The sequence below is a fragment of the Gymnoscopelus braueri genome (assembly GCF_963280865.1).
Source record: "Gymnoscopelus braueri genome assembly, chromosome: 2".
NCBI classification, from domain to species: domain Eukaryota; kingdom Metazoa; phylum Chordata; class Actinopteri; order Myctophiformes; family Myctophidae; genus Gymnoscopelus; species Gymnoscopelus braueri.
Genome location: NC_137604.1, coordinates 681,905 through 704,404, shown reverse-complemented (window position 1 = coordinate 704,404; position 22,500 = coordinate 681,905). Strand labels below are relative to the sequence as shown.

Sequence of the window (22,500 nt, the reverse complement as noted above, 5' to 3'; positions counted from 1 at the left end):
ATTTATGTATATGTATATATGTATTTATTTATAACTATTTATTTATATGTATATAATATGTATATATTTATATGTATTTATTTATATGTATATAATATGTATTTATTTATATGCATTATAAATATAATATACAATCAATGAATATGAAGCAAATTAATAAAGACAAATAAAACATGAAAGAGGAAGAATATCTTGAAGTAGAATATCGGTTTAAATTAGTCAACACTTTAACCAACAATACACAGGTTAGGTTTAAATGAGTAAATATAGGTTTAAATGAGTAAATATAGGTTTAAATTAGTAAATATGGGTTTAAATTAGTAAATATAGGTTTAAATTAGTACATATAGGTTTAAATGAGTAAATATAGGTTTAAATTAGTACATATAGGTTTAAATTAGTAAATATAGGTTTAAATTAGTACATATAGGTTTAAATTAGTAAATATAGGTTTAAATTAGTAAATATAGGTTTAAATTAGTACATATAGGTTTAAATGAGTAAATATAGGTTTAAATTAGTACATATAGGTTTAAATTAGTAAATATAGGTTTAAATTAGTAAATATAGGTTTAAATTAGTACATATAGGTTTAAATTAGTAAATATAGGTTTAAATTAGTAAATATAGGTTTAAATTAGTAAATATAGGTTTAAATTAGTACATATAGGTTTAAATTAGTAAATATAGGTTTAAATTGTTCTACACTTTAACCAACAATACAAAGGTTTATTTGCAATATGTAAATGAGGACATATTGAACATATTGATAATAAATCACTAGATATGATATGTTTATTTTAACTACAGAAAGTAGATCCCCTGAGTTTATTATAAACACATAAATGAATGAATTCTCTCTGCAACATGTGTTTATTTATCATTTAAACATTTTAATATTTATTTTACTTCATTATTATCTTAGAAACGGGGCGGATTCACTCCATCCTTAGATCCCATCGGTCGGAGGCGCGCTGTCACACTTTGATTGGCTGACGGGTTGTTGGGGGCAACCACCCAGCCAGAGCCATGGCAACCAACCGAACCCACTGCGCTGTCCAATCAGAGCGCTGCCCAGTGTTGCCATGCATGTGTATTATAAGTAACTTTGGGCTTGTTTTCTCTGTAAAGTCGCTTGGTTTCGTCCTTTTGGTCTCCTTTCTAAAGTTTAGTTTAGAACCCCGCCCCCCCACCCCAACTATTTACTGTAAATATCTTTCTTTAAATATTTTGTTTGTATATAAGGCTTATTGTATATATGTGTCTGTCATTAATGTTTCGATGAATTGAGTACACATACCCCAATGGAAACAAGCCATAGTGCTTTCTTACCATTGTATTTGTTTTAAACTCTACTTTCTCTTAATAAAGTATTCAAACTGTTAATAAAGTATTCAATCAATCAAATCAATTATTTTCAGCTTGTTTTCATAGACCAGTGGTGGAAGAAGTACTCAGATATTTAACTTAAGTAAAAGTAATAATACCACAATATAAAAAATACTCTGTTACAAGTAAAAGGCAAAATGTCACTTGAGTAAAAGTACAAAAGTATTGGCATCAAAATATACTTAAATTACCAAAAGTACTAAATTGTTTGAAAATAGCAGATCTACAAGCTCACAATGTGTTTGTATAAAATAGGGCTAAGAGGCTATTGTATATGTTTATGTTTTATAATGTCATACTTTAGTAAGTAAGTAAGTAAGTAGTAATTAAAGTCTTCAAATAATTGTAGTGGAGTAAAAGTACAATATTTGCCCCTGAGATGTAGTGGAGTAGAAGTTAAAATATTGAACATTGGAAATACTCCAGTAAAGTAAAAAAAAAAATACCTCAAAATTGTACTTAAGTAGTAATAAGTACAGTACTTGGGTAAATGTTCTTAGTTACTTTACACCACTGTCATAGACCTGGTTGCTTATTTCTCTTGCAAAATCTGGCAACCATGGCCGCTGCTGCCGTGTCCCTCCGGTCTATGGGACCGGTAATGATCAGCATCCCTCCGGCCTATGGGACGGTATGCGGCGCAGCGCAGAAACACAGAAACACGTTGTTCCTGATATACTGTCATAAAACCATTGATCCAGTGGGTCCAGTAGATCCATAGATCCAGTGGATCCTCTGATCTCATGATGCCCGGCATGATGGACAAAGGCTCAGATTATCTGGGGAATAAAAGTCGCTCAAACGGAACTAAAAGTCCTTCTAACGGTCATTATTCTGAGGACAGCGCGTCTGACGAGGACCACGGTAATTCATCATTTATATTATATATACATATTTATATATATTATCATTTAATAAGGTTTTATATTATTTAATATTATATTATATTATGACGACCAACCCACCAGGATAGCCTCGAACAACCAGCCCTGAACATGTATTTATTATCATTTAATGTAGTTTCTTAACAGTACAAAATACACTCGCGTTTTTATATAATAAACACACATTATTATATTATTTATTATTATTATTATTATTTATTATTATTTATGACGGAGGAATAAAGCCAGTCCAGTATGGTAGCCTCGAACAACAAGCCCTGTTCTTTATTTATTTATTTATTTATGTATTTATTTATTCATGATGTTGTGTATTTTATGAGATTCAGTATTTTATTCATTATGATTTATAATAATTCTATTTAGTTTATTAACATTAATAACACTCTGCTCTGTTCCTGAGCTGCTGTGTTTTTACATTAAAATAATATACATAACGGTTCTGTTTCTGCGGCGTTGTGAGGACGTTGTTGTGACGACGGGCAGTATAGCCTCGAACACCCAGCCATCCATGGATCCATGCTTTATGTAGTTATAGTTATGTATGTTCAGATGGGGGTCAAAAACATGATACATGTAGGGTTAGATACATAGATAGGGTTCGAGGCTTTTTGCCATGCAGGGACCCCCTGGGACCCCCTGACAAGATTAGTGTTGTTAAAATATTAAAACAAATATTCCACATTTTTCACACAAAAAATATGACTGTCTGAAAATAGCAGATCTACAAGCTCACACATATTGTGATCTTGTAGATGTAGATCTGCTATTTTCAAATAGCTGATGTAATGTTGGTACAGTAACTCATTTAGCTGGGGACCCCCTTAATGACCCCTGACCCCCTCAATGACCACTGACCCCCTCAATGACCCCTGCTTTGAGAAGCACTGTCATGATATGATTATTATTATAATATATTTTTTATGCATTTTATTAAAATATTTAAAAAAATGTGTTTATTTAGTATTTATTGATATAAATATATTTGTATTAAATATGTTTACTGGTATTTATTGATATAAATATATTAGTATTAAATATGTTTACTGGTATTTATTGATATAAATATATTTGTATTAAATATGTTTACTGGTATTTATTGATATAAATATATTAGTATTAAATGTGTTTACTGGTATTTATTGATATAAATATATTAGTATTAAATATGTTTCTGGTATTTATTAGGGATGTAACAATATAGTAACTGCATCGAAAAATCGTTTTGAATTTTCAACGATCTACTATATCGATATGCAAACAGCAAAATATCATATCGTTTGACTTTGTATCGTATCGAATCGTTTTGCAATGCAAATAATCAATTTTATCAATACTAAGTACTTTTAAGAAGAAAAAAGAGAAAGAGGGGTTTATATCCAGTATCCAGGTATTTAATTTTTCACACAGAACTTTGGGGTAAATAAATAGTTAATATATCTATTTTAAATTATTGAATCGAATCGTATGGTTCTAAATGAACCTGTATCGTTCATGTATCGTATCGACTAAATCCCTGAATCGAAACGTATCGTATGGTTCTAAATGAACCTGTATCGTTCATGTATCGACAACCAAGTATCGTGATACGTATCGAATCGTTGTTAAAACGTATCGTTACACCCCTAGTATTTATTGATATAAATATATTAGTATTAAATGTGTTTACTGGTATTTATTGATATAAATATATTAGTATTAAATGTGTTTACTGGTATTTATTGATATAAATATATTAGTATTAAATGTGTTTACTGGTATTTATTGATATAAATATATTAGTATTAAATGTGTTTACTGGTATTTATTGATATAAATATATTAGTATTAAATGTGTTTACTGGTATTTATTGATATAAATATATTAGTATTAAATGTGTTTACTGGTATTTATTGATATAAATATATTAGTATTAAATGTGTTTACTGGTATTTATTGATATAAATATATTAGTATTAAATGTGTTTACTGGTATTTATTGATATAAATATATTAGTATTAAATATGTTTACTGGTATTTATTGATATAAATATATTAGTATTAAATGTGTTTACTGGTATTTATTGATATAAATATATTTGTATTAAATGTGTTTACTGGTATTTATTGATATACATATATTTGTATTAAATGTGTTTACTGGTATTTATTGATATACATATATTTGTATTAAATGTGTTTACTGGTATTTATTGATATAAATATATTTGTATTAAATGTGTTTACTGGTATTTATTGATATACATATATTAGTATTAAATGTGTTTACTGGTATTTATTGATATAAATATATTTGTATTAAATATGTTTACTGGTATTTATTGATATAAATATATTAGTATTAAATGTGTTTACTGGTATTTATTGATATAAATATATTAGTATTAAATGTGTTTACTGGTATTTATTGATATAAATATATTAGTATTAAATGTGTTTACTGGTATTTATTGATATAAATATATTTGTATTAAATGTGTTTACTGGTATTTATTGATATACATATATTTGTATTAAATGTGTTTACTGGTATTTATTGATATAAATATATTAGTATTAAATGTGTTTACTGGTATTTATTGATATAAATATATTTGTATTAAATGTGTTTACTGGTATTTATTGATATAAATATATTAGTATTAAATATGTTTACTGGTATTTATTGATATAAATATATTAGTATTAAATGTGTTTACTGGTATTTATTGATATAAATATATTTGTATTAAATGTGTTTACTGGTATTTATTGATATACATATATTTGTATTAAATGTGTTTACTGGTATTTATTGATATAAATATATTAGTATTAAATGTGTTTACTGGTATTTATTGATATAAATATATTTGTATTAAATGTGTTTACTGGTATTTATTGATATACATATATTTGTATTAAATGTGTTTACTGGTATTTATTGATATAAATATATTAGTATTAAATGTGTTTACTGGTATTTATTGATATAAATATATTTGTATTAAATGTGTTTACTGGTATTTATTGATATAAATATATTAGTATTAAATATGTTTACTGGTATTTATTGATATAAATATATTAGTATTAAATGTGTTTACTGGTATTTATTGATATAAATATATTTGTATTAAATGTGTTTACTGGTATTTATTGATATACATATATTTGTATTAAATGTGTTTACTGGTATTTATTGATATACATATATTTGTATTAAATGTGTTTACTGGTATTTATTGATATAAATATATTTGTATTAAATGTGTTTACTGGTATTTATTGATATACATATATTAGTATTAAATGTGTTTACTGGTATTTATTGATATAAATATATTTGTATTAAATATGTTTACTGGTATTTATTGATATAAATATATTAGTATTAAATGTGTTTACTGGTATTTATTGATATAAATATATTAGTATTAAATGTGTTTACTGGTATTTATTGATATAAATATATTAGTATTAAATGTGTTTACTGGTATTTATTGATATAAATATATTTGTATTAAATGTGTTTACTGGTATTTATTGATATACATATATTTGTATTAAATGTGTTTACTGGTATTTATTGATATAAATATATTAGTATTAAATGTGTTTACTGGTATTTATTGATATAAATATATTTGTATTAAATGTGTTTACTGGTATTTATTGATATAAATATATTAGTATTAAATATGTTTACTGGTATTTATTGATATAAATATATTAGTATTAAATGTGTTTACTGGTATTTATTGATATAAATATATTTGTATTAAATGTGTTTACTGGTATTTATTGATATACATATATTTGTATTAAATGTGTTTACTGGTATTTATTGATATACATATATTTGTATTAAATGTGTTTACTGGTATTTATTGATATAAATATATTTGTATTAAATGTGTTTACTGGTATTTATTGATATACATATATTAGTATTAAATGTGTTTACTGGTATTTATTGATATACATATATTTGTATTAAATATGTTTACTGGTATTTATTGATATAAATATATTAGTATTAAATGTGTTTACTGGTATTTATTGATATAAATATATTAGTATTAAATGTGTTTACTGGTATTTATTGATATAAATATATTAGTATTAAATGTGTTTACTGGTATTTATTGATATAAATATATTTGTATTAAATGTGTTTACTGGTATTTATTGATACACATATATTTGTATTAAATGTGTTTTCAGATGTGGGGATGCGGGTCGGCTCCGACTACCAGGCCAGTATTCCTGACTTTGACCCTGGTGAGTTTCTGATCCATAATAATAATATAATAATAATAATAATTATTATAATAATAAGGGTAATAGTAATAATAACTAGAAAATGTGCTCCTCGGAGCACAAGTCTCCGCCAGCAGACTATAGCAATTATATTATCATAGCAATAACTAATGAGATACAGTAGAGTAAAAGAACAGTTTCAGCAGTTGATTGGTGTGTTTGATCAGCTTTGGCCTTCTGCGCCTTTGTTTGACCAATGTCAGGTGTTCTCAGAGGGACACACACACGCACGGACGGGTGATTTGGACTAGAAGATACTGTTCCAATCAAGACTGATTGATCCTGTCTTACCTCGCTTCAAAAACGTAAACGTTTTTTTGAAGTGACACACGTATTTATAGGATTGTATTTCGTCATGCATTCCTCTAGCCAATCAAAGGCATTGGTGTCAACATATTAATACGTATTAAGATTTCGGTCTTGTTGTGGGATCAATTCAACTCTAGTCCTCTTCTGTGTTACTGTTGTAGATGAGTATGCTTTCTTAGCTTTGGCCTTCTGCGCCTTTGCTTGACCAATGTCAGGTGTTCTCAAAGGGACACACACACGCACGGACGGGTGATTTGGACTAGAAGATACTGTTCCAATCAAGACTGATTGATCCTGTCTTACCTCGCTTCAAAAACGTAAACGGCTTTTTGAAGTGACACACCTTTTTATTATAGGATTGTATTTCGTCATGCGTCCCTCTAGCCAATCAGAGACATTGATGTCAACATATTGACACGTATTAAGAGTTCGGCTTTGTTGTGGGATCATTTCAACTCTAGTCCTCTTCTACGTTACAATTGTAGATGAGTATGCTTTCTTAGCTTTGGCCTTCTGCGCCTTTGCTTGACCAATGTTAGGTGTTCTCAGAGGGAAACACACACGCACAGACGGGTGACTTGGACTTACTGAAGGTACTGTTCCAATCAAGTCTGATTGATCCTGTTTTACCTCACTTCAAAAAGTAGGGGCTTTTTGAAGTGACACACCTATTTATAGAATTTTATTTCGTCACGCGTCCCTCTAGCCAATCAGAGGCATTGGTGTCAACAAATTGACACGTGTCACGTGGAGCTTGCCCAATGTTAGCTTGGCTAACAATGTTTGCTCACACAAAGCGAAAACATATTCTCCACCTTCGGCGGAGACAATAACAACAATAGATTACAAATGTAATGTTGTGTTGAAGGTGCTACCAGGTACACAGACAGAGACAGTGGAGGGATGTTGGTCTGGTCTCCTTATCACTGCATCCTGGACTCTAAATGTAAGTTTATTACTATCACAATATAGAGCTATTTAACACTGTTACTGAACACACACTCTATAGTAATGATTACTATCACAATATAGAGCTATTTAACACTGTTACTGAACAAACACTCTATAGTAATGATTACTATCACAATATAGAGCTATTTAACACTGTTACTGAACAAACACTCTATAGTAATGATTACTATCACAATATAGAGCTATTTAACAGCTGTGCATAGAGTATAATGTGTTATTAAAGTATAAATACTGATTACATGTAACTGTAATCCACAGTGGATGAGTACATTGTGTTATTAAAGTATAAATACTGATTACATGTAACTGTAATCCACAGTGGATGAGTACATTGTGTTATTAAAGTATAAATACTGATTACATGTAACTGTAATCCACAGTGGATGAGTACATTGTGTTATTAAAGTATAAGTACTGATTACATGTAACTGTAATCCACAGTGGATGAGTACATTGTGTTATTAAAGTATAAGTACTGATTACATGTAACTGTAATCCACAGTGGATGAGTACATTGCCATCGCCAAGGAGAAGCACGGATACAACGTGGAACAAGTAGGAGGAGCCTAATTATTACATCATCGTCTAATCACAATTATCTTTCATGATCGTTTATGTTGAAAAATTCTTTTTTTTTAAATCACCAAAATAGCAGCTAAGCTGTAGCTTGTAGATCAGCTAAGCTGTAGCTTGTAGATCAGCTAAGCTGTAGCTTGTAGATCAGCTAAGCTGTAGCTTATAGATCAGCCATTTCCGCTATTTTGTTTGTTGATGAAGCCTAAAAGGACAAACAGAAATGTAATTGTATTCATATATTTTATTATTACAACCTAAATGAAAATAATAATTTAAAAACACGCCCCCTCATGCATTAGAAGGACCATATCAGTCACCAGAACCAAGGACGGTGTTTTAAATGAATCTAACGGTTAAAATGGAGTTTGAACTTACAATGGGTTTGTATAGGAAGGGGGCGTGTCTGATAAAATGAATATCAAATATGTAAATACTGAATGAACTTATAACTGTCTAAGACAACGTTAAAATGACATGAAATATCCCTTTAATCATTGTTTTAGCTTTGCGTCGATCACAATTGTGTGTGTGTGTGTGTGTGTGTGTGTGTGTGTGTGTGTGTGTGTGTGTGTGTGTGTGTGTGTGTGTGTGTGTGTGTGTGTGTGTGTGTGTGTGTGTGTGTGTGTGTGTGTGTGTGTGTGTGTGTATAGGCGTTAGGCATGTTGTTTTGGCACAAACACAACATAGAGAGGTCGTTGGCAGATCTTCCAAACTTCACTCCATTCCCAGATGAGTGGACCGTAGAGGACAAGGTCCTGTTTGAACAGGCCTTCAGCTTCCATGGGAAGAGCTTCCATAGGATTCAACAGATGGTAAAATAACACCCTAGCAAACACCAACATATAACACCCTAGCAACCACCAAAATACAACACCCTGGTACTCACCAAAATACAACACCCTAGCATTCCATAGGATGCAACAGATGGTAAATTATCACCCTAGCACTCACCAAGATACAACACCCTAGCACCCACATAACACAACACCCTAGCACTTACACAATACAACACCCTAGGCATCTACACAACACCCTAGCAGCTACACAACACCCTAAATACAACACCCTAGCATCTACACAATACAACACCCTTGCATCTACACAACACCCTAGCAGGTACACAACACCCTAAATACAACACCCTAGCATCTACACAATACAACACCCTTGCATCTACACAATACAACACCCTAGCATCTACACAACACCCTAGTATCTACACAACACCCTAGCATTGACACAGTAAAACACCCTAGCATCTAAAAAACACCCTAGCACCCACATAACACAACACCCTAGCACCCACATAACACAACACCCTAGTATTTACACAATACAACACCCTAGGCATCTACACAACACCCTAAGCATCTACACAACACCCTAGCAGCTACACAACACCCTAAATACAACATCCTAGCATCTACACAATACAACACCCTTGCATCTACACAACACCATAGCATCTACACAACACCCTAGCATCGACACAATAAAATACCCTAGCATCTACAAAACACCCTAGCACCCACATAACACAACAACCTAGCACACATAACACAACACCCTAGCACCCACATAACACAACACCCCTAGCACTTACACAACACAACACCCTAGCAGCTACAAAACACCCTAAATATAACACCCTAGCATCTACACAATACAACACCCTAGCATCTACACAACACAACACCCTAGCATCTACACAACACAACACCCTAGCATCTACACAACACAACACCCTAGCATCTACACAACACAACACCCTAGCATCTACACAACACAACACTCTAGCATCTGCACAACACCCTAGCATCTACACAACACACCACTCTAGCATCTACACAACACCCTAGCATCTACATAACACAACACCCTAGCATTTACCCAACACCCTAGCATCTACACAACACAACACCCTAGCATCTACACAACACAAGACCCTAGCATCTACACAAAACAACACCCTAGCATCTACACAACACCTTAGCATCTACACAACACAACACCATAGCATCCACACAAAACCCTAGCATCTACACAGAACAACACCCTAGCATCCACACAACACCCTAGCACAGGGGTCTTCAACCTTTTCAGGCCAGGGACCCCCAAACTGATGGGGAGATGGAGCAGGGACCCCCTACCTCGTAGGGTAGGGGGGGCTACCACATATATTGTATATTTATGTATACAATTGTGTTTTATATTGCCTGCTCCTATACGCACCTGCCCCAGTAGGTGTGCAAAATAAAAATTCTCTACAAAATATGTATAAACATACCATGTTATTGTGCATTGTGCCTCCATTTATCTGTTTGCTATGGATTCATGTTAATATGTTTAAAGACAATTTGACATTTTGGGGGAAAAAATGAAAAAAAAGTTATTTTTTTTTTTCAAACAAAAATATTGTTTAATCAAACAACAATTTCGCGGACCCCCTGCAGTATCTCCGCGGACCCCCTAGGGGTCGCGGACCCCCTGTTGAAGACCTCTGCCCTAGCATCTACACAACACCCTAGCATCCACACAACACCCTAGCATCTACCCAACACCCTAGCATCTACACAACACCCTAGCATCTACACAACACAACACCCTAGCATTTACCCAACACCCTAGCATCTAAACAACACAACACCCTAGCATCTACACAACACCCTAGCATCTACACAACACAACACCCTAGCATCCATATAACACCCTAGCATCTACACAACACAACACCCTAGCATCTATACAACACAACACCCTAGCATCTACACAACACAACACCCTAGCATCCACACAACACTCTAGCATCTACACAACACCCTAGCAGCTACACAACACCCTAGCATCTACACAACACAACACCCTAGCATCCATAAAACACCCTAGCATCTAGAAAACACAACGCTCTAGCATCTACACAACACAACACCCTAGCATCCATACAACACCCTAACATCTACACAACACAACGTTCTATTATCTAAACGGTGAAAACGAGTGCTCCTTCTCCAATTTCCCTGGTTCTCCAATTTCCCTGTAACATATATGTTACAGTACGATTGGAGAACCAGGACGATTGAAGAAAGCGCGCTTGTTTTTACCACTCAACCAGCAATTCTGTAGAAAAAAGCACTAGAGGGAGCCACAAGCCAGGCTTTCCAAATAAAGTGCACACACATATATGGCCGCAACCACACACACACACACACACACACACGCACACACACACACACACACACACACACACACACACACACACACACACACACACACACACACACACACACACACACACACACACACACACACACACACAGTGATCCATGAAAATAAATATTCTGTCCCTATCGGTTCACAACTCGGACGGCGCTGATTCGACTCATCAGAGCATCGGCCGGTCAGCGCGGGCACTCGCGCCTGGAGGCACGAGGGCGCGCCTCCTCGGCCTCAAGCTCTGCTGAGTCGGCGCGCCTCCGTCATGGACAATAACTATTATCACGTGACACGTGCGTGTGAACCATAGAGGTATAGGTGTGAACGCGTGTTCAGCGTTCCCCTAGCGTAGCTTCCTGGTTGCTACGTGGGGGGGTCGGGGGAACAACAACAGACAGGTCCGCTTCGCATCAAAGCCCCGCCTCGCCCCGACGCCCTGTGCCTAAAAACGAGCGCTCTGTCTTCAATCGTCCTGGTTCTCCAATCGTACTGTGACATATATACTAGACCATACCCGTCGGGGGATATGAGCACCCAAAGTGCGGAATAGTCCGCTTGTTTCACGGATGAAAAACGGGCTTCAGTGTTCCGTGCCCATGGTAATGGGCAATGATTTGAAAAGCATTGGTTATCAGAATATTACTATCAGAGTATGGGTTATTTGTATCAGTATCAGAGTATTAGTATCAGAGTATTAGTATCAGAGTATGCATTATTTGCATTAGTATCAGAGTATTAGTATGAGAGTATGCATTCTTTGTATTACTATCAGAGTATGGGTTATTTGTATTAGTATCAGAGTATTAGTATCAGAGTATGGGTTCTTTGTATTAGTATCAGAATATTAGGATCAATACTGTAAATACATGAATGTAAAGCTTATTAACTGTGTACGTATGTATGTTGCCATAGTTACCAGACAAGCCCATCTCCAGCCTGGTGAAGTATTATTACTCCTGGAAGAAAACTCGCTCCAGAACCAGTTTGATGGACCGACAGGCCCGCAAGCTGGCTACCAGAACCAGCCAGGAAGACAGGTTAGAACATTAACCTAACCTTAGAACAATTAACCTAACCCTAGAACCATTAACCTAACCTTAGAACATTAACCTAACCTTAGAACATTAACCTAACCCTTAACTTATTACTTAAAAAGGCTGTATCTCGGCTCCTGTGTACTTTTTTTTTTACTATGTATTTTTGGCCCAGACTGTCAGACATGTTATTTTCAAAGGCAGACAATTAATGTCAACAAGGTCGCAATGACCTCGTTGACATTTGTGAAACCACACAGTGCAACCCTCAGTGATTAGCAACCATCAGGGGATCGATTATACTGGAGAAAAATATTCTGTGACTACTTGAAAATCTAAGAAATGTTTAAAAATCTTTGGCACTGAGCAAACACACTGAATGAGTTTAAAATACTTTCTATACAACAAACAATACTTTCTTTTCACTAGTTCAAGGTTAAAGTCAAAATAAACAATGATTTATTGTTGATTGTTTATTTGTTTATTGTTGTCATGTTGTTGTCATAGTGACGAGGAGATGGAAGAGGCCAATCCCGTCGAAGCAAACGACAGCGACTATGACCCCAACAAGGAAACCAAGAAAGAGGTGAAAAGATACCTTCTTATCTACCTTCCTTCCTACCTACCTACCTACCTACCTACCTACCTACCTACCTACCTACCTACCTACCTACCTATCTACCTACCTACCTACCTACCTATCTATCTACCTACCTACCTACCCACCTACCTTCTTATCTACCTTCCTACCTACCTACCCACCTACCTACCTACCCACCTACCTACCTACCTACCTACCTATCTACCTACCTACCTACCTACCTATCTACCTACCTACCTACCTACCTACCTACCTACCTATCTACCTACCTACCTACCCACCTACCTTCTTATCTACCTTCCTTCCTACCTACCTACCCACCTACCTACCTACCCACCTACCTTCTTATCTACCTTCCTTCCTACCTACCTACCCACCTACCTACCTTTCTACCTACCCACCTACCTACCTTTCTACCTACCTTCCTATCTACCTACCTACCTACCTACCTTCCTATCTACCTACCTACCTACCTACCTACCTACCTACCTACCTACCTACCTACCGTCCTACCTACCTACCTACCTACCTACCTACCTACCTACCTACCTTCCTATCTATCTACCTACCTACCTACCTACCTTCCTATCTACCTACCTACCTACCTATCTATCTATCTATCTATCTATCTATCTATCTATCTATCTATCTATCTACCTACCTACCTACCTATCTATCTATCTATCTATCTATCTATCTATCTATCTATCTATCTATCTATCTATCTATCTATCTATCTATCTATCTATCTATCTATCTATCTATCTACCTACCTACCTACCTACCTACCTACCGTCCTACCTACCTTCCTATCTACCTACCTACCTACCTACCTACCTACCTACCTACCTACCTACCTTCCTATCTACCCACCTACCTTCTTATCTACCTTCCTATCTACCTACCTACCTACCTACCTACCTACCTACCTACCTATCTACCTACCTACCTACCTACCTACCTACCTACCTACCTACCTACCTACCTATCTACCTACCGTCCTACCTATCTACCTACCTACCTTCCTATCTACCTACCTACCTACCTACCTACCTACCTACCTACCTACCTACCTTCCTATCTACCTACCTACCTACCCACCTACCTTCTTATCTACCTACCTACCTACCTACCTACCTACCTACCTACCTACCTACCTACCTACCTACCTACCTACCTACCTATCTACCTACCTACCTACCTACCTACCTACCTACCTACCTTCCTATCTACCTACCTACCTACCTACCTACCTACCTACCTACCGTCCTACCTATCTACCTATCTACCTACCTACCTACCTACCTACCTACCTACCTTTCTACCTACCTTCCTATCTACCTACCTACCTACCTACCTACCTACCTACCTACCTAACTTGATGGGTGCTCTTAGACGGCCAATAAGGACGGGCTGTAATTAACGGGCTGGGGTTTAAACAGCCATAACTCCAGTTCCCAGCATGCTCCAGGCTGCACACTTGGGGGGTGGTCCCACAGACTCCCAATTTGAACTTCAACAATTACCACTTCCGGTTTTCCCTTCTACTTCTGGACACAGGGTGGCACAGGTACTATAGTGGACCTGGGTGCTGCAGGTGCATCACTGCTCCATATAGCCATACTTCGGTGACCATTGCTCTTGGTTCTTCCATAAACTCATATGCATGTAGGTTCTATAATAAATACCTCTGACCTGAGTTAACAAGCTCACCTCTGCCCCCTACAGGTCCTGGTGGAACCTGTAGCTCAGACGCTGGGTTGTAAGATCGGTTTGGGTCGACGGGAACATCAGACTCTACAACACAGACACCATCAACGCTCTAAATGTAGACCTCCTAAAGGTTGGTATTATTAAACACTCTTTAAACCATAGTAGAACATCAGATTCTACAACACAGACACCATCAACGCTCTAAATGTAGACCTCCTAAAGGTTGGTATTATTAAACACTCTTTAAACCATAGTAGAACATCAGACTCTACAACACAGACACCATCAACGCTCTAAATGTAGACCTCCTAAAGGTTGGTATTATTAAACACTCTTTAAACCATAGTAGAACATCAGACTCTACAACACAGACACCATCAACGCTCTAAATGTAGACCTCCTAAAGGTTGGTATTATTAAACACTCTTTAAACCATAGTAGAACATCAGACTCTACAACACAGACACCATCAACGCTCTAAATGTAGACCTCCTAAAGGTTATTATTATGAATTAACAGCTATGTACCTCAGTCAGGAGGATGTAGTAGCGGTATCATGCAGCGTGTAATAATAATAATAATAATAATAATAATAATAATATGTTATATTAAAGGTATGTATCTCAGTCAGGAGGATGTAGTAGCGGTATCATGCAGCGTGTAATAATAATAATAATAATAATAATAATAATAATAATATGTTATATTAAAGGTATGTATCTCAGTCAGGAGTATGTAGTAGCGGTATCATGCTGTGTGTAATAATAATAATAATAATAATAATATGTTATATTAAAGATGTATCTCAGTCAGGAGGATGTGGTAGCGGTATCATGCTGTGTGTAATAATAATAATAATAATAATAATAATATGTTATATTAAAGGGATGTATCTCAGTCAGGAGGATGTGGTAGCGGTATCATGCAGCGTCTCGGCTGCCAACACGGTCCTCAAACAACTGGACATGGAACTGATCTCACTGAAGAGACAGGTAGATATATACCTCCTTATCTCCTCTCCTTATCTCCTCTCCTAACTCCTGTCCTAAATGATCTCACTGAAGAGACAAGTAGATATATACCTCCTTATCTCCTCTCCTTATCTCCTCTCCTAACTCCTCTCCTAAATGAACTCACTGAAGAGACAGGTAGATGTATACCTCCTTATCTCCTCTCCTTATCTCCTCTCCTAACTCCTGTCCTAAATGATCTCACTGAAGAGACAAGTAGATATATACCTCCTTATCTCCTCTCCTTATCTCCTCTCCTAACTCCTCTCCTAAATGAACTCACTGAAGAGACAGGTATACAACTTTAACAACGTAAACAGTGATATATTATTTTCATTGTATCTTATTTCAGGTTCAAAACGCCAAACAGATGAACAGCGCTTTGAAACACATGATGGAGGCGAGGCTTGACGACTACAGACTGCCTGAGGTAAGAAAACAAGGCCCGCCCCCTGAAAGTATTCCATTCCTAAGACCCGCCTCCTGAAAGTATTCCATTCCTAAGACCCGCCTCCTGAAAGTACTCCATTCCTAAGACCCGCCTCCTGAAAGTATTCCATTCCTAAGACCCGCCTCCTGAAAGTATTCCATTCCTAAGACCCGCCTCCTGAAAGTATTCCATTCCTAAGACCCGCCTCCTGAAAGTATTCCATTCCTAAGACCCGCCTCCTGAAAGTATTCCATTCCTAAGACCCGCCTCCTGAAAGTATTCCATTCCTAAGACCCGCCTCCTGAAAGTATTCCATTCCTAAGACCCGCCTCCTGAAAGTATTCCATTCCTAAGACCCGCCTCCTGAAAGTATTCCATTCCTAAGACCCGCCTCCTGAAAGTATTCCATTCCTAAGACCCGCCTCCTGAAAGTACTCCATTCCTAAGACCCGCCTCCTGAAAGTTCTGCAGTCTGTGGTTTCATAGTGTCTGTTACTAGCTCTGCTGTCTGTCGTCATGTAGTTCTCTTAACTCATTGACCGTCAGAGTAGAACATCGTCTATACTCTATAGCTGCCCTTTCCAGCGATTCCGAGCGTTTTCACTGACCTTTGAGAAATCATAGAACGTTATTCTTCACAACGATCCACCGATCACTTTAAAAGACGTAGCAGAGTCTCGTAGAATCAGGGGGAAAGCGCGCCGTCACGATAATCCCTTCCATAGTTATTGGCAGTTAAAGGTAGCGTAAGTGATCAAATGTTTTGGTTAAAACAAAAAGCTTTGTATTAAAAGATTAAAGCACTATATTGTGATAGTAATCATTGCTATAGAGTGTTCAGTAACAGGGGTCTTCCTGTCTCTCCAGCCCTTTAATAAACACATGAGAGAGCAGCTTCAATTTCACTTGTTTAATCTGTATCCTGACTGGGTTCTCTATCCTGTTTAATAAAGAGCTCTATAGTAATGATTACTATCAGAATATAGAGCTATTTAACACTTATTTTGACCATTTTAAAATCACTTACAGTACCTTTAAATGTAGGTTGTTTTCGTCAACAACAGAAAGCAGAGAAAAAGCATTAAAGGTTTAATGACATTCACTTTTACACCACATTCAAAGTCTTTGTCCTGGTCCTTCTAAAGTGTACAAAAAGTTTTAAGTGAAAATTCAATTCCAGTGATCCATGGCAGGTGTTTTTCTCTCACATTTCTAAAGCCTTTTCAACTGCAATGAAAAAAGAAATCTTTGCCTGCGGGTGTCGCTGGTGAGGGATTTTGCCTGTCAATCATCGCCTCTGCTCCGCCCCCCCCCAAAGGAAAGGATAGGGGAGGGGAGGGGCGAGGAGGAGAGTGGGCGGGATTAATCGACTGTGACCTCACTGTCGAAGGGCCAAGCTCAGATTACTTTTCAGCCTAGTTATTCAGAAAACCCCAGACCACAGAAAATCCACTGAATGTTCTAAGTTCAGGTTTTTTGGGTGTAATTGAGGTCATAAAACCCCAAATAAAACATTGAAAATAAAAAAAGGGAAAATGAATGTCATGATACCTTTAAGATGGAAGTCAATGTGTTTTATTTTTTTTCAATCCTGTGATTTCATGCTTCACTGGGACTCAAAGTGACTCATAGGTTAGCAAAGAGCGCCATCTAGCGTGACTCTGTGTAATTATAAGTATTAAAATTCGAATGAAATTGCCAATGCACTCTAACCTTTGACCTCTGCTCTTGCAGTGCAACCAGAAGGTCAACAACCGCTGGACCACTGATGAACAACTACTGGCTGTCCAAGGTCAGAGGTCAAACCCTCTCTCCTCTTCTCCTCTCCTCTCCTCTCCTCCTCTCCCTCTCCCCTCCTCTCCTCTGCCCTCCTCTCCTCTCCCCTCCCCTCCTCTGCCCTCCCCTCCCCTCCTCTCCTCTCCTCTCCCCTCCTCTCCCCTCCCCTCCTCTCCTCTCCTCTCCTCTCCCCTCCCCTCCCCTCCTCTCCTCTCCCCTCCCCTCCCCTCCCCTCCCCTCCTCTGCCCTCCCCTCCTCTCCTCTCCTCTCTCTCCCTCCCTCTCCTCTCCCCTCCCCTCCTCTCCTCTCCCCTCCCCTCCCCTCCCCTCCTCTCCCCTCCCCTCCCCTCCCCTCGGCGGTGTAGCCGCCCCTATAAGGGGTTGGGACACCTCATTAGTATTAGTTTCCTGCACTGTGATTGGCTCATTAGTAGACCCCTAGCTGTACTGTGATTGGCTGACTCTATTGGCTGACTCTATTCAGCACTGTGATTGGCTAGCGAGACACATGATGACATTAATAACCTATAAATAGGATTATGCACTTCTTCCAAAAATCTAATTTTTTTGGAAGTGAACTTCCATCACTATGATGACCACTGTGATGACCACACCGCCCACTTCACACTGGGTGTAGTTCTTTTAGTAACAATGAGGTGTTGAGCTGATGATGTCTGAGTCCAGATGTTGTCGAGTCTCCGCTGCTTCCCTGGTGTTGGTCTGTTCAGTCACACCTTAACATTAAACAACAGGTATCTTCATGTTGTTAACATTAAACAGCAGGTAGCTTCATCTCGTTAACATTAAACAGCAGGTAGCTTCATCTCGTTAACATTAAACAGCAGGTAGCTTCATCTCGTTAACATTAAACAGCAGGTAGCTTCATCTCGTTAACATTAAACAGCAGGTAGCTTCATGTTGTTAACATTAAACAGCAGGTAGCTTCATGTTGTTAACATTAAACAGCAGGTAGCTTCATGTTGTTAACATTAAACAGCAGGTAGCTTCATCTCTGTTAACATTAAACAACAGGTAGCTCATCTCGTTAACATTAAACAGCAGGTAGCTTCATCTCGTTAACATTAAACAGCAGGTAGCTTCATCTCGTTAACATTAAACAGCAGGTAGCTTCATCTCGTTAACATTAAACAGCAGGTAGCTTCATGTTGTTAACATTAAACAGCAGGTAGCTTCATGTTGTTAACATTAAACAGCAGGTAGCTTCATCTCGTTAACATTAAACAACAAGTAGCTTCATCTCGTTAACAGTAAACAACAGGTAGCTTCATCTCGTTAACACTAAACAACAAGTAGCTTCATCTCGTTAACATTAAACAGCAGGTAGCTTCATCTCGTTAACATTAAACAGCAGGTAGCTTCATGTTAACATTAAACAGCAGGTAGCTTCATCTCGTTAACATTAAACAACAGGTAGCTTCATCTCGTTAACACTAAACAACAAGTAGCTTCATCTCGTTAACATTAAACAGCAGGTAGCTTCATCTCGTTAACATTAAACAGCAGGTAGCTTCATCTCGTTAACATTAAACAGCAGGTAGCTTCATCTCGTTAACATTAAACAGCAGGTAGCTTCATCTCGTTAACATTAAACAGCAGGTAGCTTCATCTCGTTAACATTAAACAGCAGGTAGCTTCATGTTGTTAACATTAAACAGCAGGTAGCTTCATGTTGTTAACATTAAACAACAGGTAGCTTCATCTCGTTAACATTAAACAACACGTAGCTTCATCTCGTTAACATTAAACAACACGTAGCTTCATCTCGTTAACATTAAACAACAGGTAGCTTCATCTCGTTAACATTAAACAGCAGGTAGCTTCATTTTCGTTAACATTAAACAACAGGTAGCTTCATCTCCGTTAACATTAAACAGCAGGTAGCTTCATTTCGTCAACATTAAACAACAGGTAGCTTCATCTCGTTAACATTAAACAACAGGTAGCTTCATCTCGTTAACATTAAACAGCAGGTTAGCTTCATCTCGTTAACATTAAACAACAGGTAGCTTCATCTCGTTAACATTAAACAACAGGTAGCTTCATCTCGTTAACATTAACAACAGGTAGCTTCATGTTGTTAACATTAAACAACAGGTAGCTTCATGTTGTTAACATTAAACAACAGGTAGCTTCATGTTGTTAACATTAAACAACAGGTAGCTTCATGTGTTAACATTAAACAGCAGTAGCTTCATGTTAACATTAAACAGCAGGTAGCTTTCATCTCGTTAACATTAAACAGCAGGTAGCTTCATCTCGTTAACATTAAACAGCAGGTAGCTTCATCTCGTTAACATTAAACAGCAGGTAGCTTCATGTTAACATTAAACAGCAGGTAGCTTCATGTTAACATTAAACAAACAGCTTCATCTCGTTAACATTAAACAACAGGTAGCTTCATGTTAACATTAAACAGCAGGTAGCTTCATCTCGTAACATTAAACAGCAGCTTCATCTCGTTAACATTAAACAGCAGGTAGCTTCATGTTGTTGGCGTTCCGGCCGTTAAGGTTGAGGTAAATCCCCAGCAGCACCAGCAGGCCTCCCCAGACGTACTGCAAGCGTGAACGGCTTGGCGAACACCAGGAAGGACAAGACGACGGTCGCCGCCTTCCTCCCCGTGGTCACCGTGGTCGCCGCCAGGGCGCCGAAGTGCTTGACCAGCGCCAGCACGAATGACACGCCCACGTACCCGCTCAGAGACATGAGGAACATGTATCCGTACGCCTCACTCCTCCGGGCGGTGCTCCCGGCAGAAAGCCACGGCCGGCGCCAGGCCGCCGGCGCCGCACAGCCCCGCCAGGACGTAGAGGAAGCCGATGGAGTAGGAGTACAGCAGCATCTCTGCGTTGGAGCCGCCGTGCCGCCGCATGGCCTTCTCCTGCATGTTGCCAATGCCGCGTCCGCGGCACAGCGACGCCCCCACCAGCAACAGGCCGCGGCTGTCCAGGCCGCCGGACGCCACCTTGCTGCTCGGCCAGCGTGAACCAGGCCAGGCCCAGGGTCATGCACAGGTCGAGCCGACACCTCCGCCGCGCCGTAACGCTTCCCCTGGATGAACATGGCGCCCACCATCACCGACACCAGCTTGCAGCTCTTGAACACCACCTGCGTGGGGTAGCAAGAGGTAGCCCAGAGACGTGTTGGCCAGGAGGCCCAGGCTGGCCACCGTCAGGAGGGCTATTTTCATGTACGTCAGCACCGGGACGCCTCCTCCTCCTCCGGCCCTCCGTTGTTTGTCGTGCCCCCGGGTCAGCCGGCGGCTCCAGCAGGCCAAACAGCGAATAGAGGCCGAACTGCACCAGCGTCAGGTACCAGCCGTACGGCCGGAAGCCCTCCAGGGAGAGAGAGCGCCTCCTGCAGGAAGCCGTGGAGCAGTGAAGAACACGAAGACGCCCGCGGAGCAGATGAGGAAACCGGCCGGCTCTGCTGAAGGGGCTCAGGTCCACCCCCAGTACCCTCAGCTCCTCAGGGGACGACATGGGTGCTTCTGGGTGGACTACGGAATGAAGTTTCCTTCTGGGTGGACCACGGAATGAAGTTTTCCTTCTGGGTGGACCACGGAATGAAGTTTCCTTCTGGGTGGACCACGGAATGAAGTTTCCTTCTGGGTGGACCACGGAATGCAGTTTCCCTCTGGGTGGAACGCACGGAATGCAGTTTCCTTCTGGGTGGACTACGGAATGCAGTTTCCTTCTGGGTGGACCACGGAATGCAGTTTCCTTCTGGGTGGACCACGGAATATAGTTTCCTTCTGTGTGTGGACCACGGAATGCAGTTTCCTTCTGGGTGGACCACAGAATATAGTTTCCTTCTGGGTGGACCACGGAATGCAGTTTCCTTCTTATATTATGTAATAATAATAGAATATTATGTTAGATTCTGGCAGGTGTTCCCAGACAGTAGTTAGTTTTTCCTCTTCTTTCCTTGGCGGTAGATATACAGAGATCTCCTCAGTTTGTGACAGCTTTACTCCCTGGTGCGATCAAAACATTTGTAATGACAAAACAAAACACTGTAGCCTATATTATTATTATTATTATGGTGTTGGTGATGTCATGGGTGATGTCATTGGGTCAAACCATTAGAGTTATCTTAGTTTGTGTTGTTATGGCTGTTATGGGTTGTCCGGAAGCCGTCTATAAATCCACAAATCCCCATATCTGTCTGTGTGCCTTTTCTGCCCATATATGGAGATACCTGATGTCATAGTGATGATGTCATCATGGAGTACTGTGATGAGGGGCGTGG

General features: G+C 38.2%; 1 protein-coding gene and 1 pseudogene across 2 annotated transcripts; one reads left to right on the top strand and one right to left on the bottom strand.

Annotated features, from left to right (window-relative positions):
* Window positions 1–2,078: 2,078 nt before the first annotated feature.
* On the top strand, window positions 2,079–18,967 carry rcor3 (REST corepressor 3; the record flags this gene model as incomplete). The annotated part of the gene is made up of 12 exons (XM_080413385.1): window positions 2,079–2,253; window positions 6,500–6,556; window positions 7,773–7,850; window positions 8,379–8,431; window positions 9,103–9,264; window positions 12,578–12,702; window positions 13,207–13,285; window positions 15,029–15,143; window positions 15,899–16,005; window positions 16,376–16,453; window positions 18,188–18,245; window positions 18,957–18,967. The coding sequence occupies exons 1-12, from the start codon at window positions 2,133–2,135 to the stop codon at window positions 18,965–18,967; spliced, it is 1,044 nt and encodes a 347-aa protein (XP_080269511.1). The 5' UTR covers window positions 2,079–2,132.
* A 1,747-nt stretch (window positions 18,968–20,714) lies between these two features.
* On the bottom strand, window positions 20,715–21,731 carry LOC308074036 (adenosine 3'-phospho 5'-phosphosulfate transporter 2-like; annotated as a pseudogene). The gene has a single exon. The product of its transcript is annotated as an adenosine 3'-phospho 5'-phosphosulfate transporter 2-like (transcript).
* Window positions 21,732–22,500: the final 769 nt, after the last annotated feature.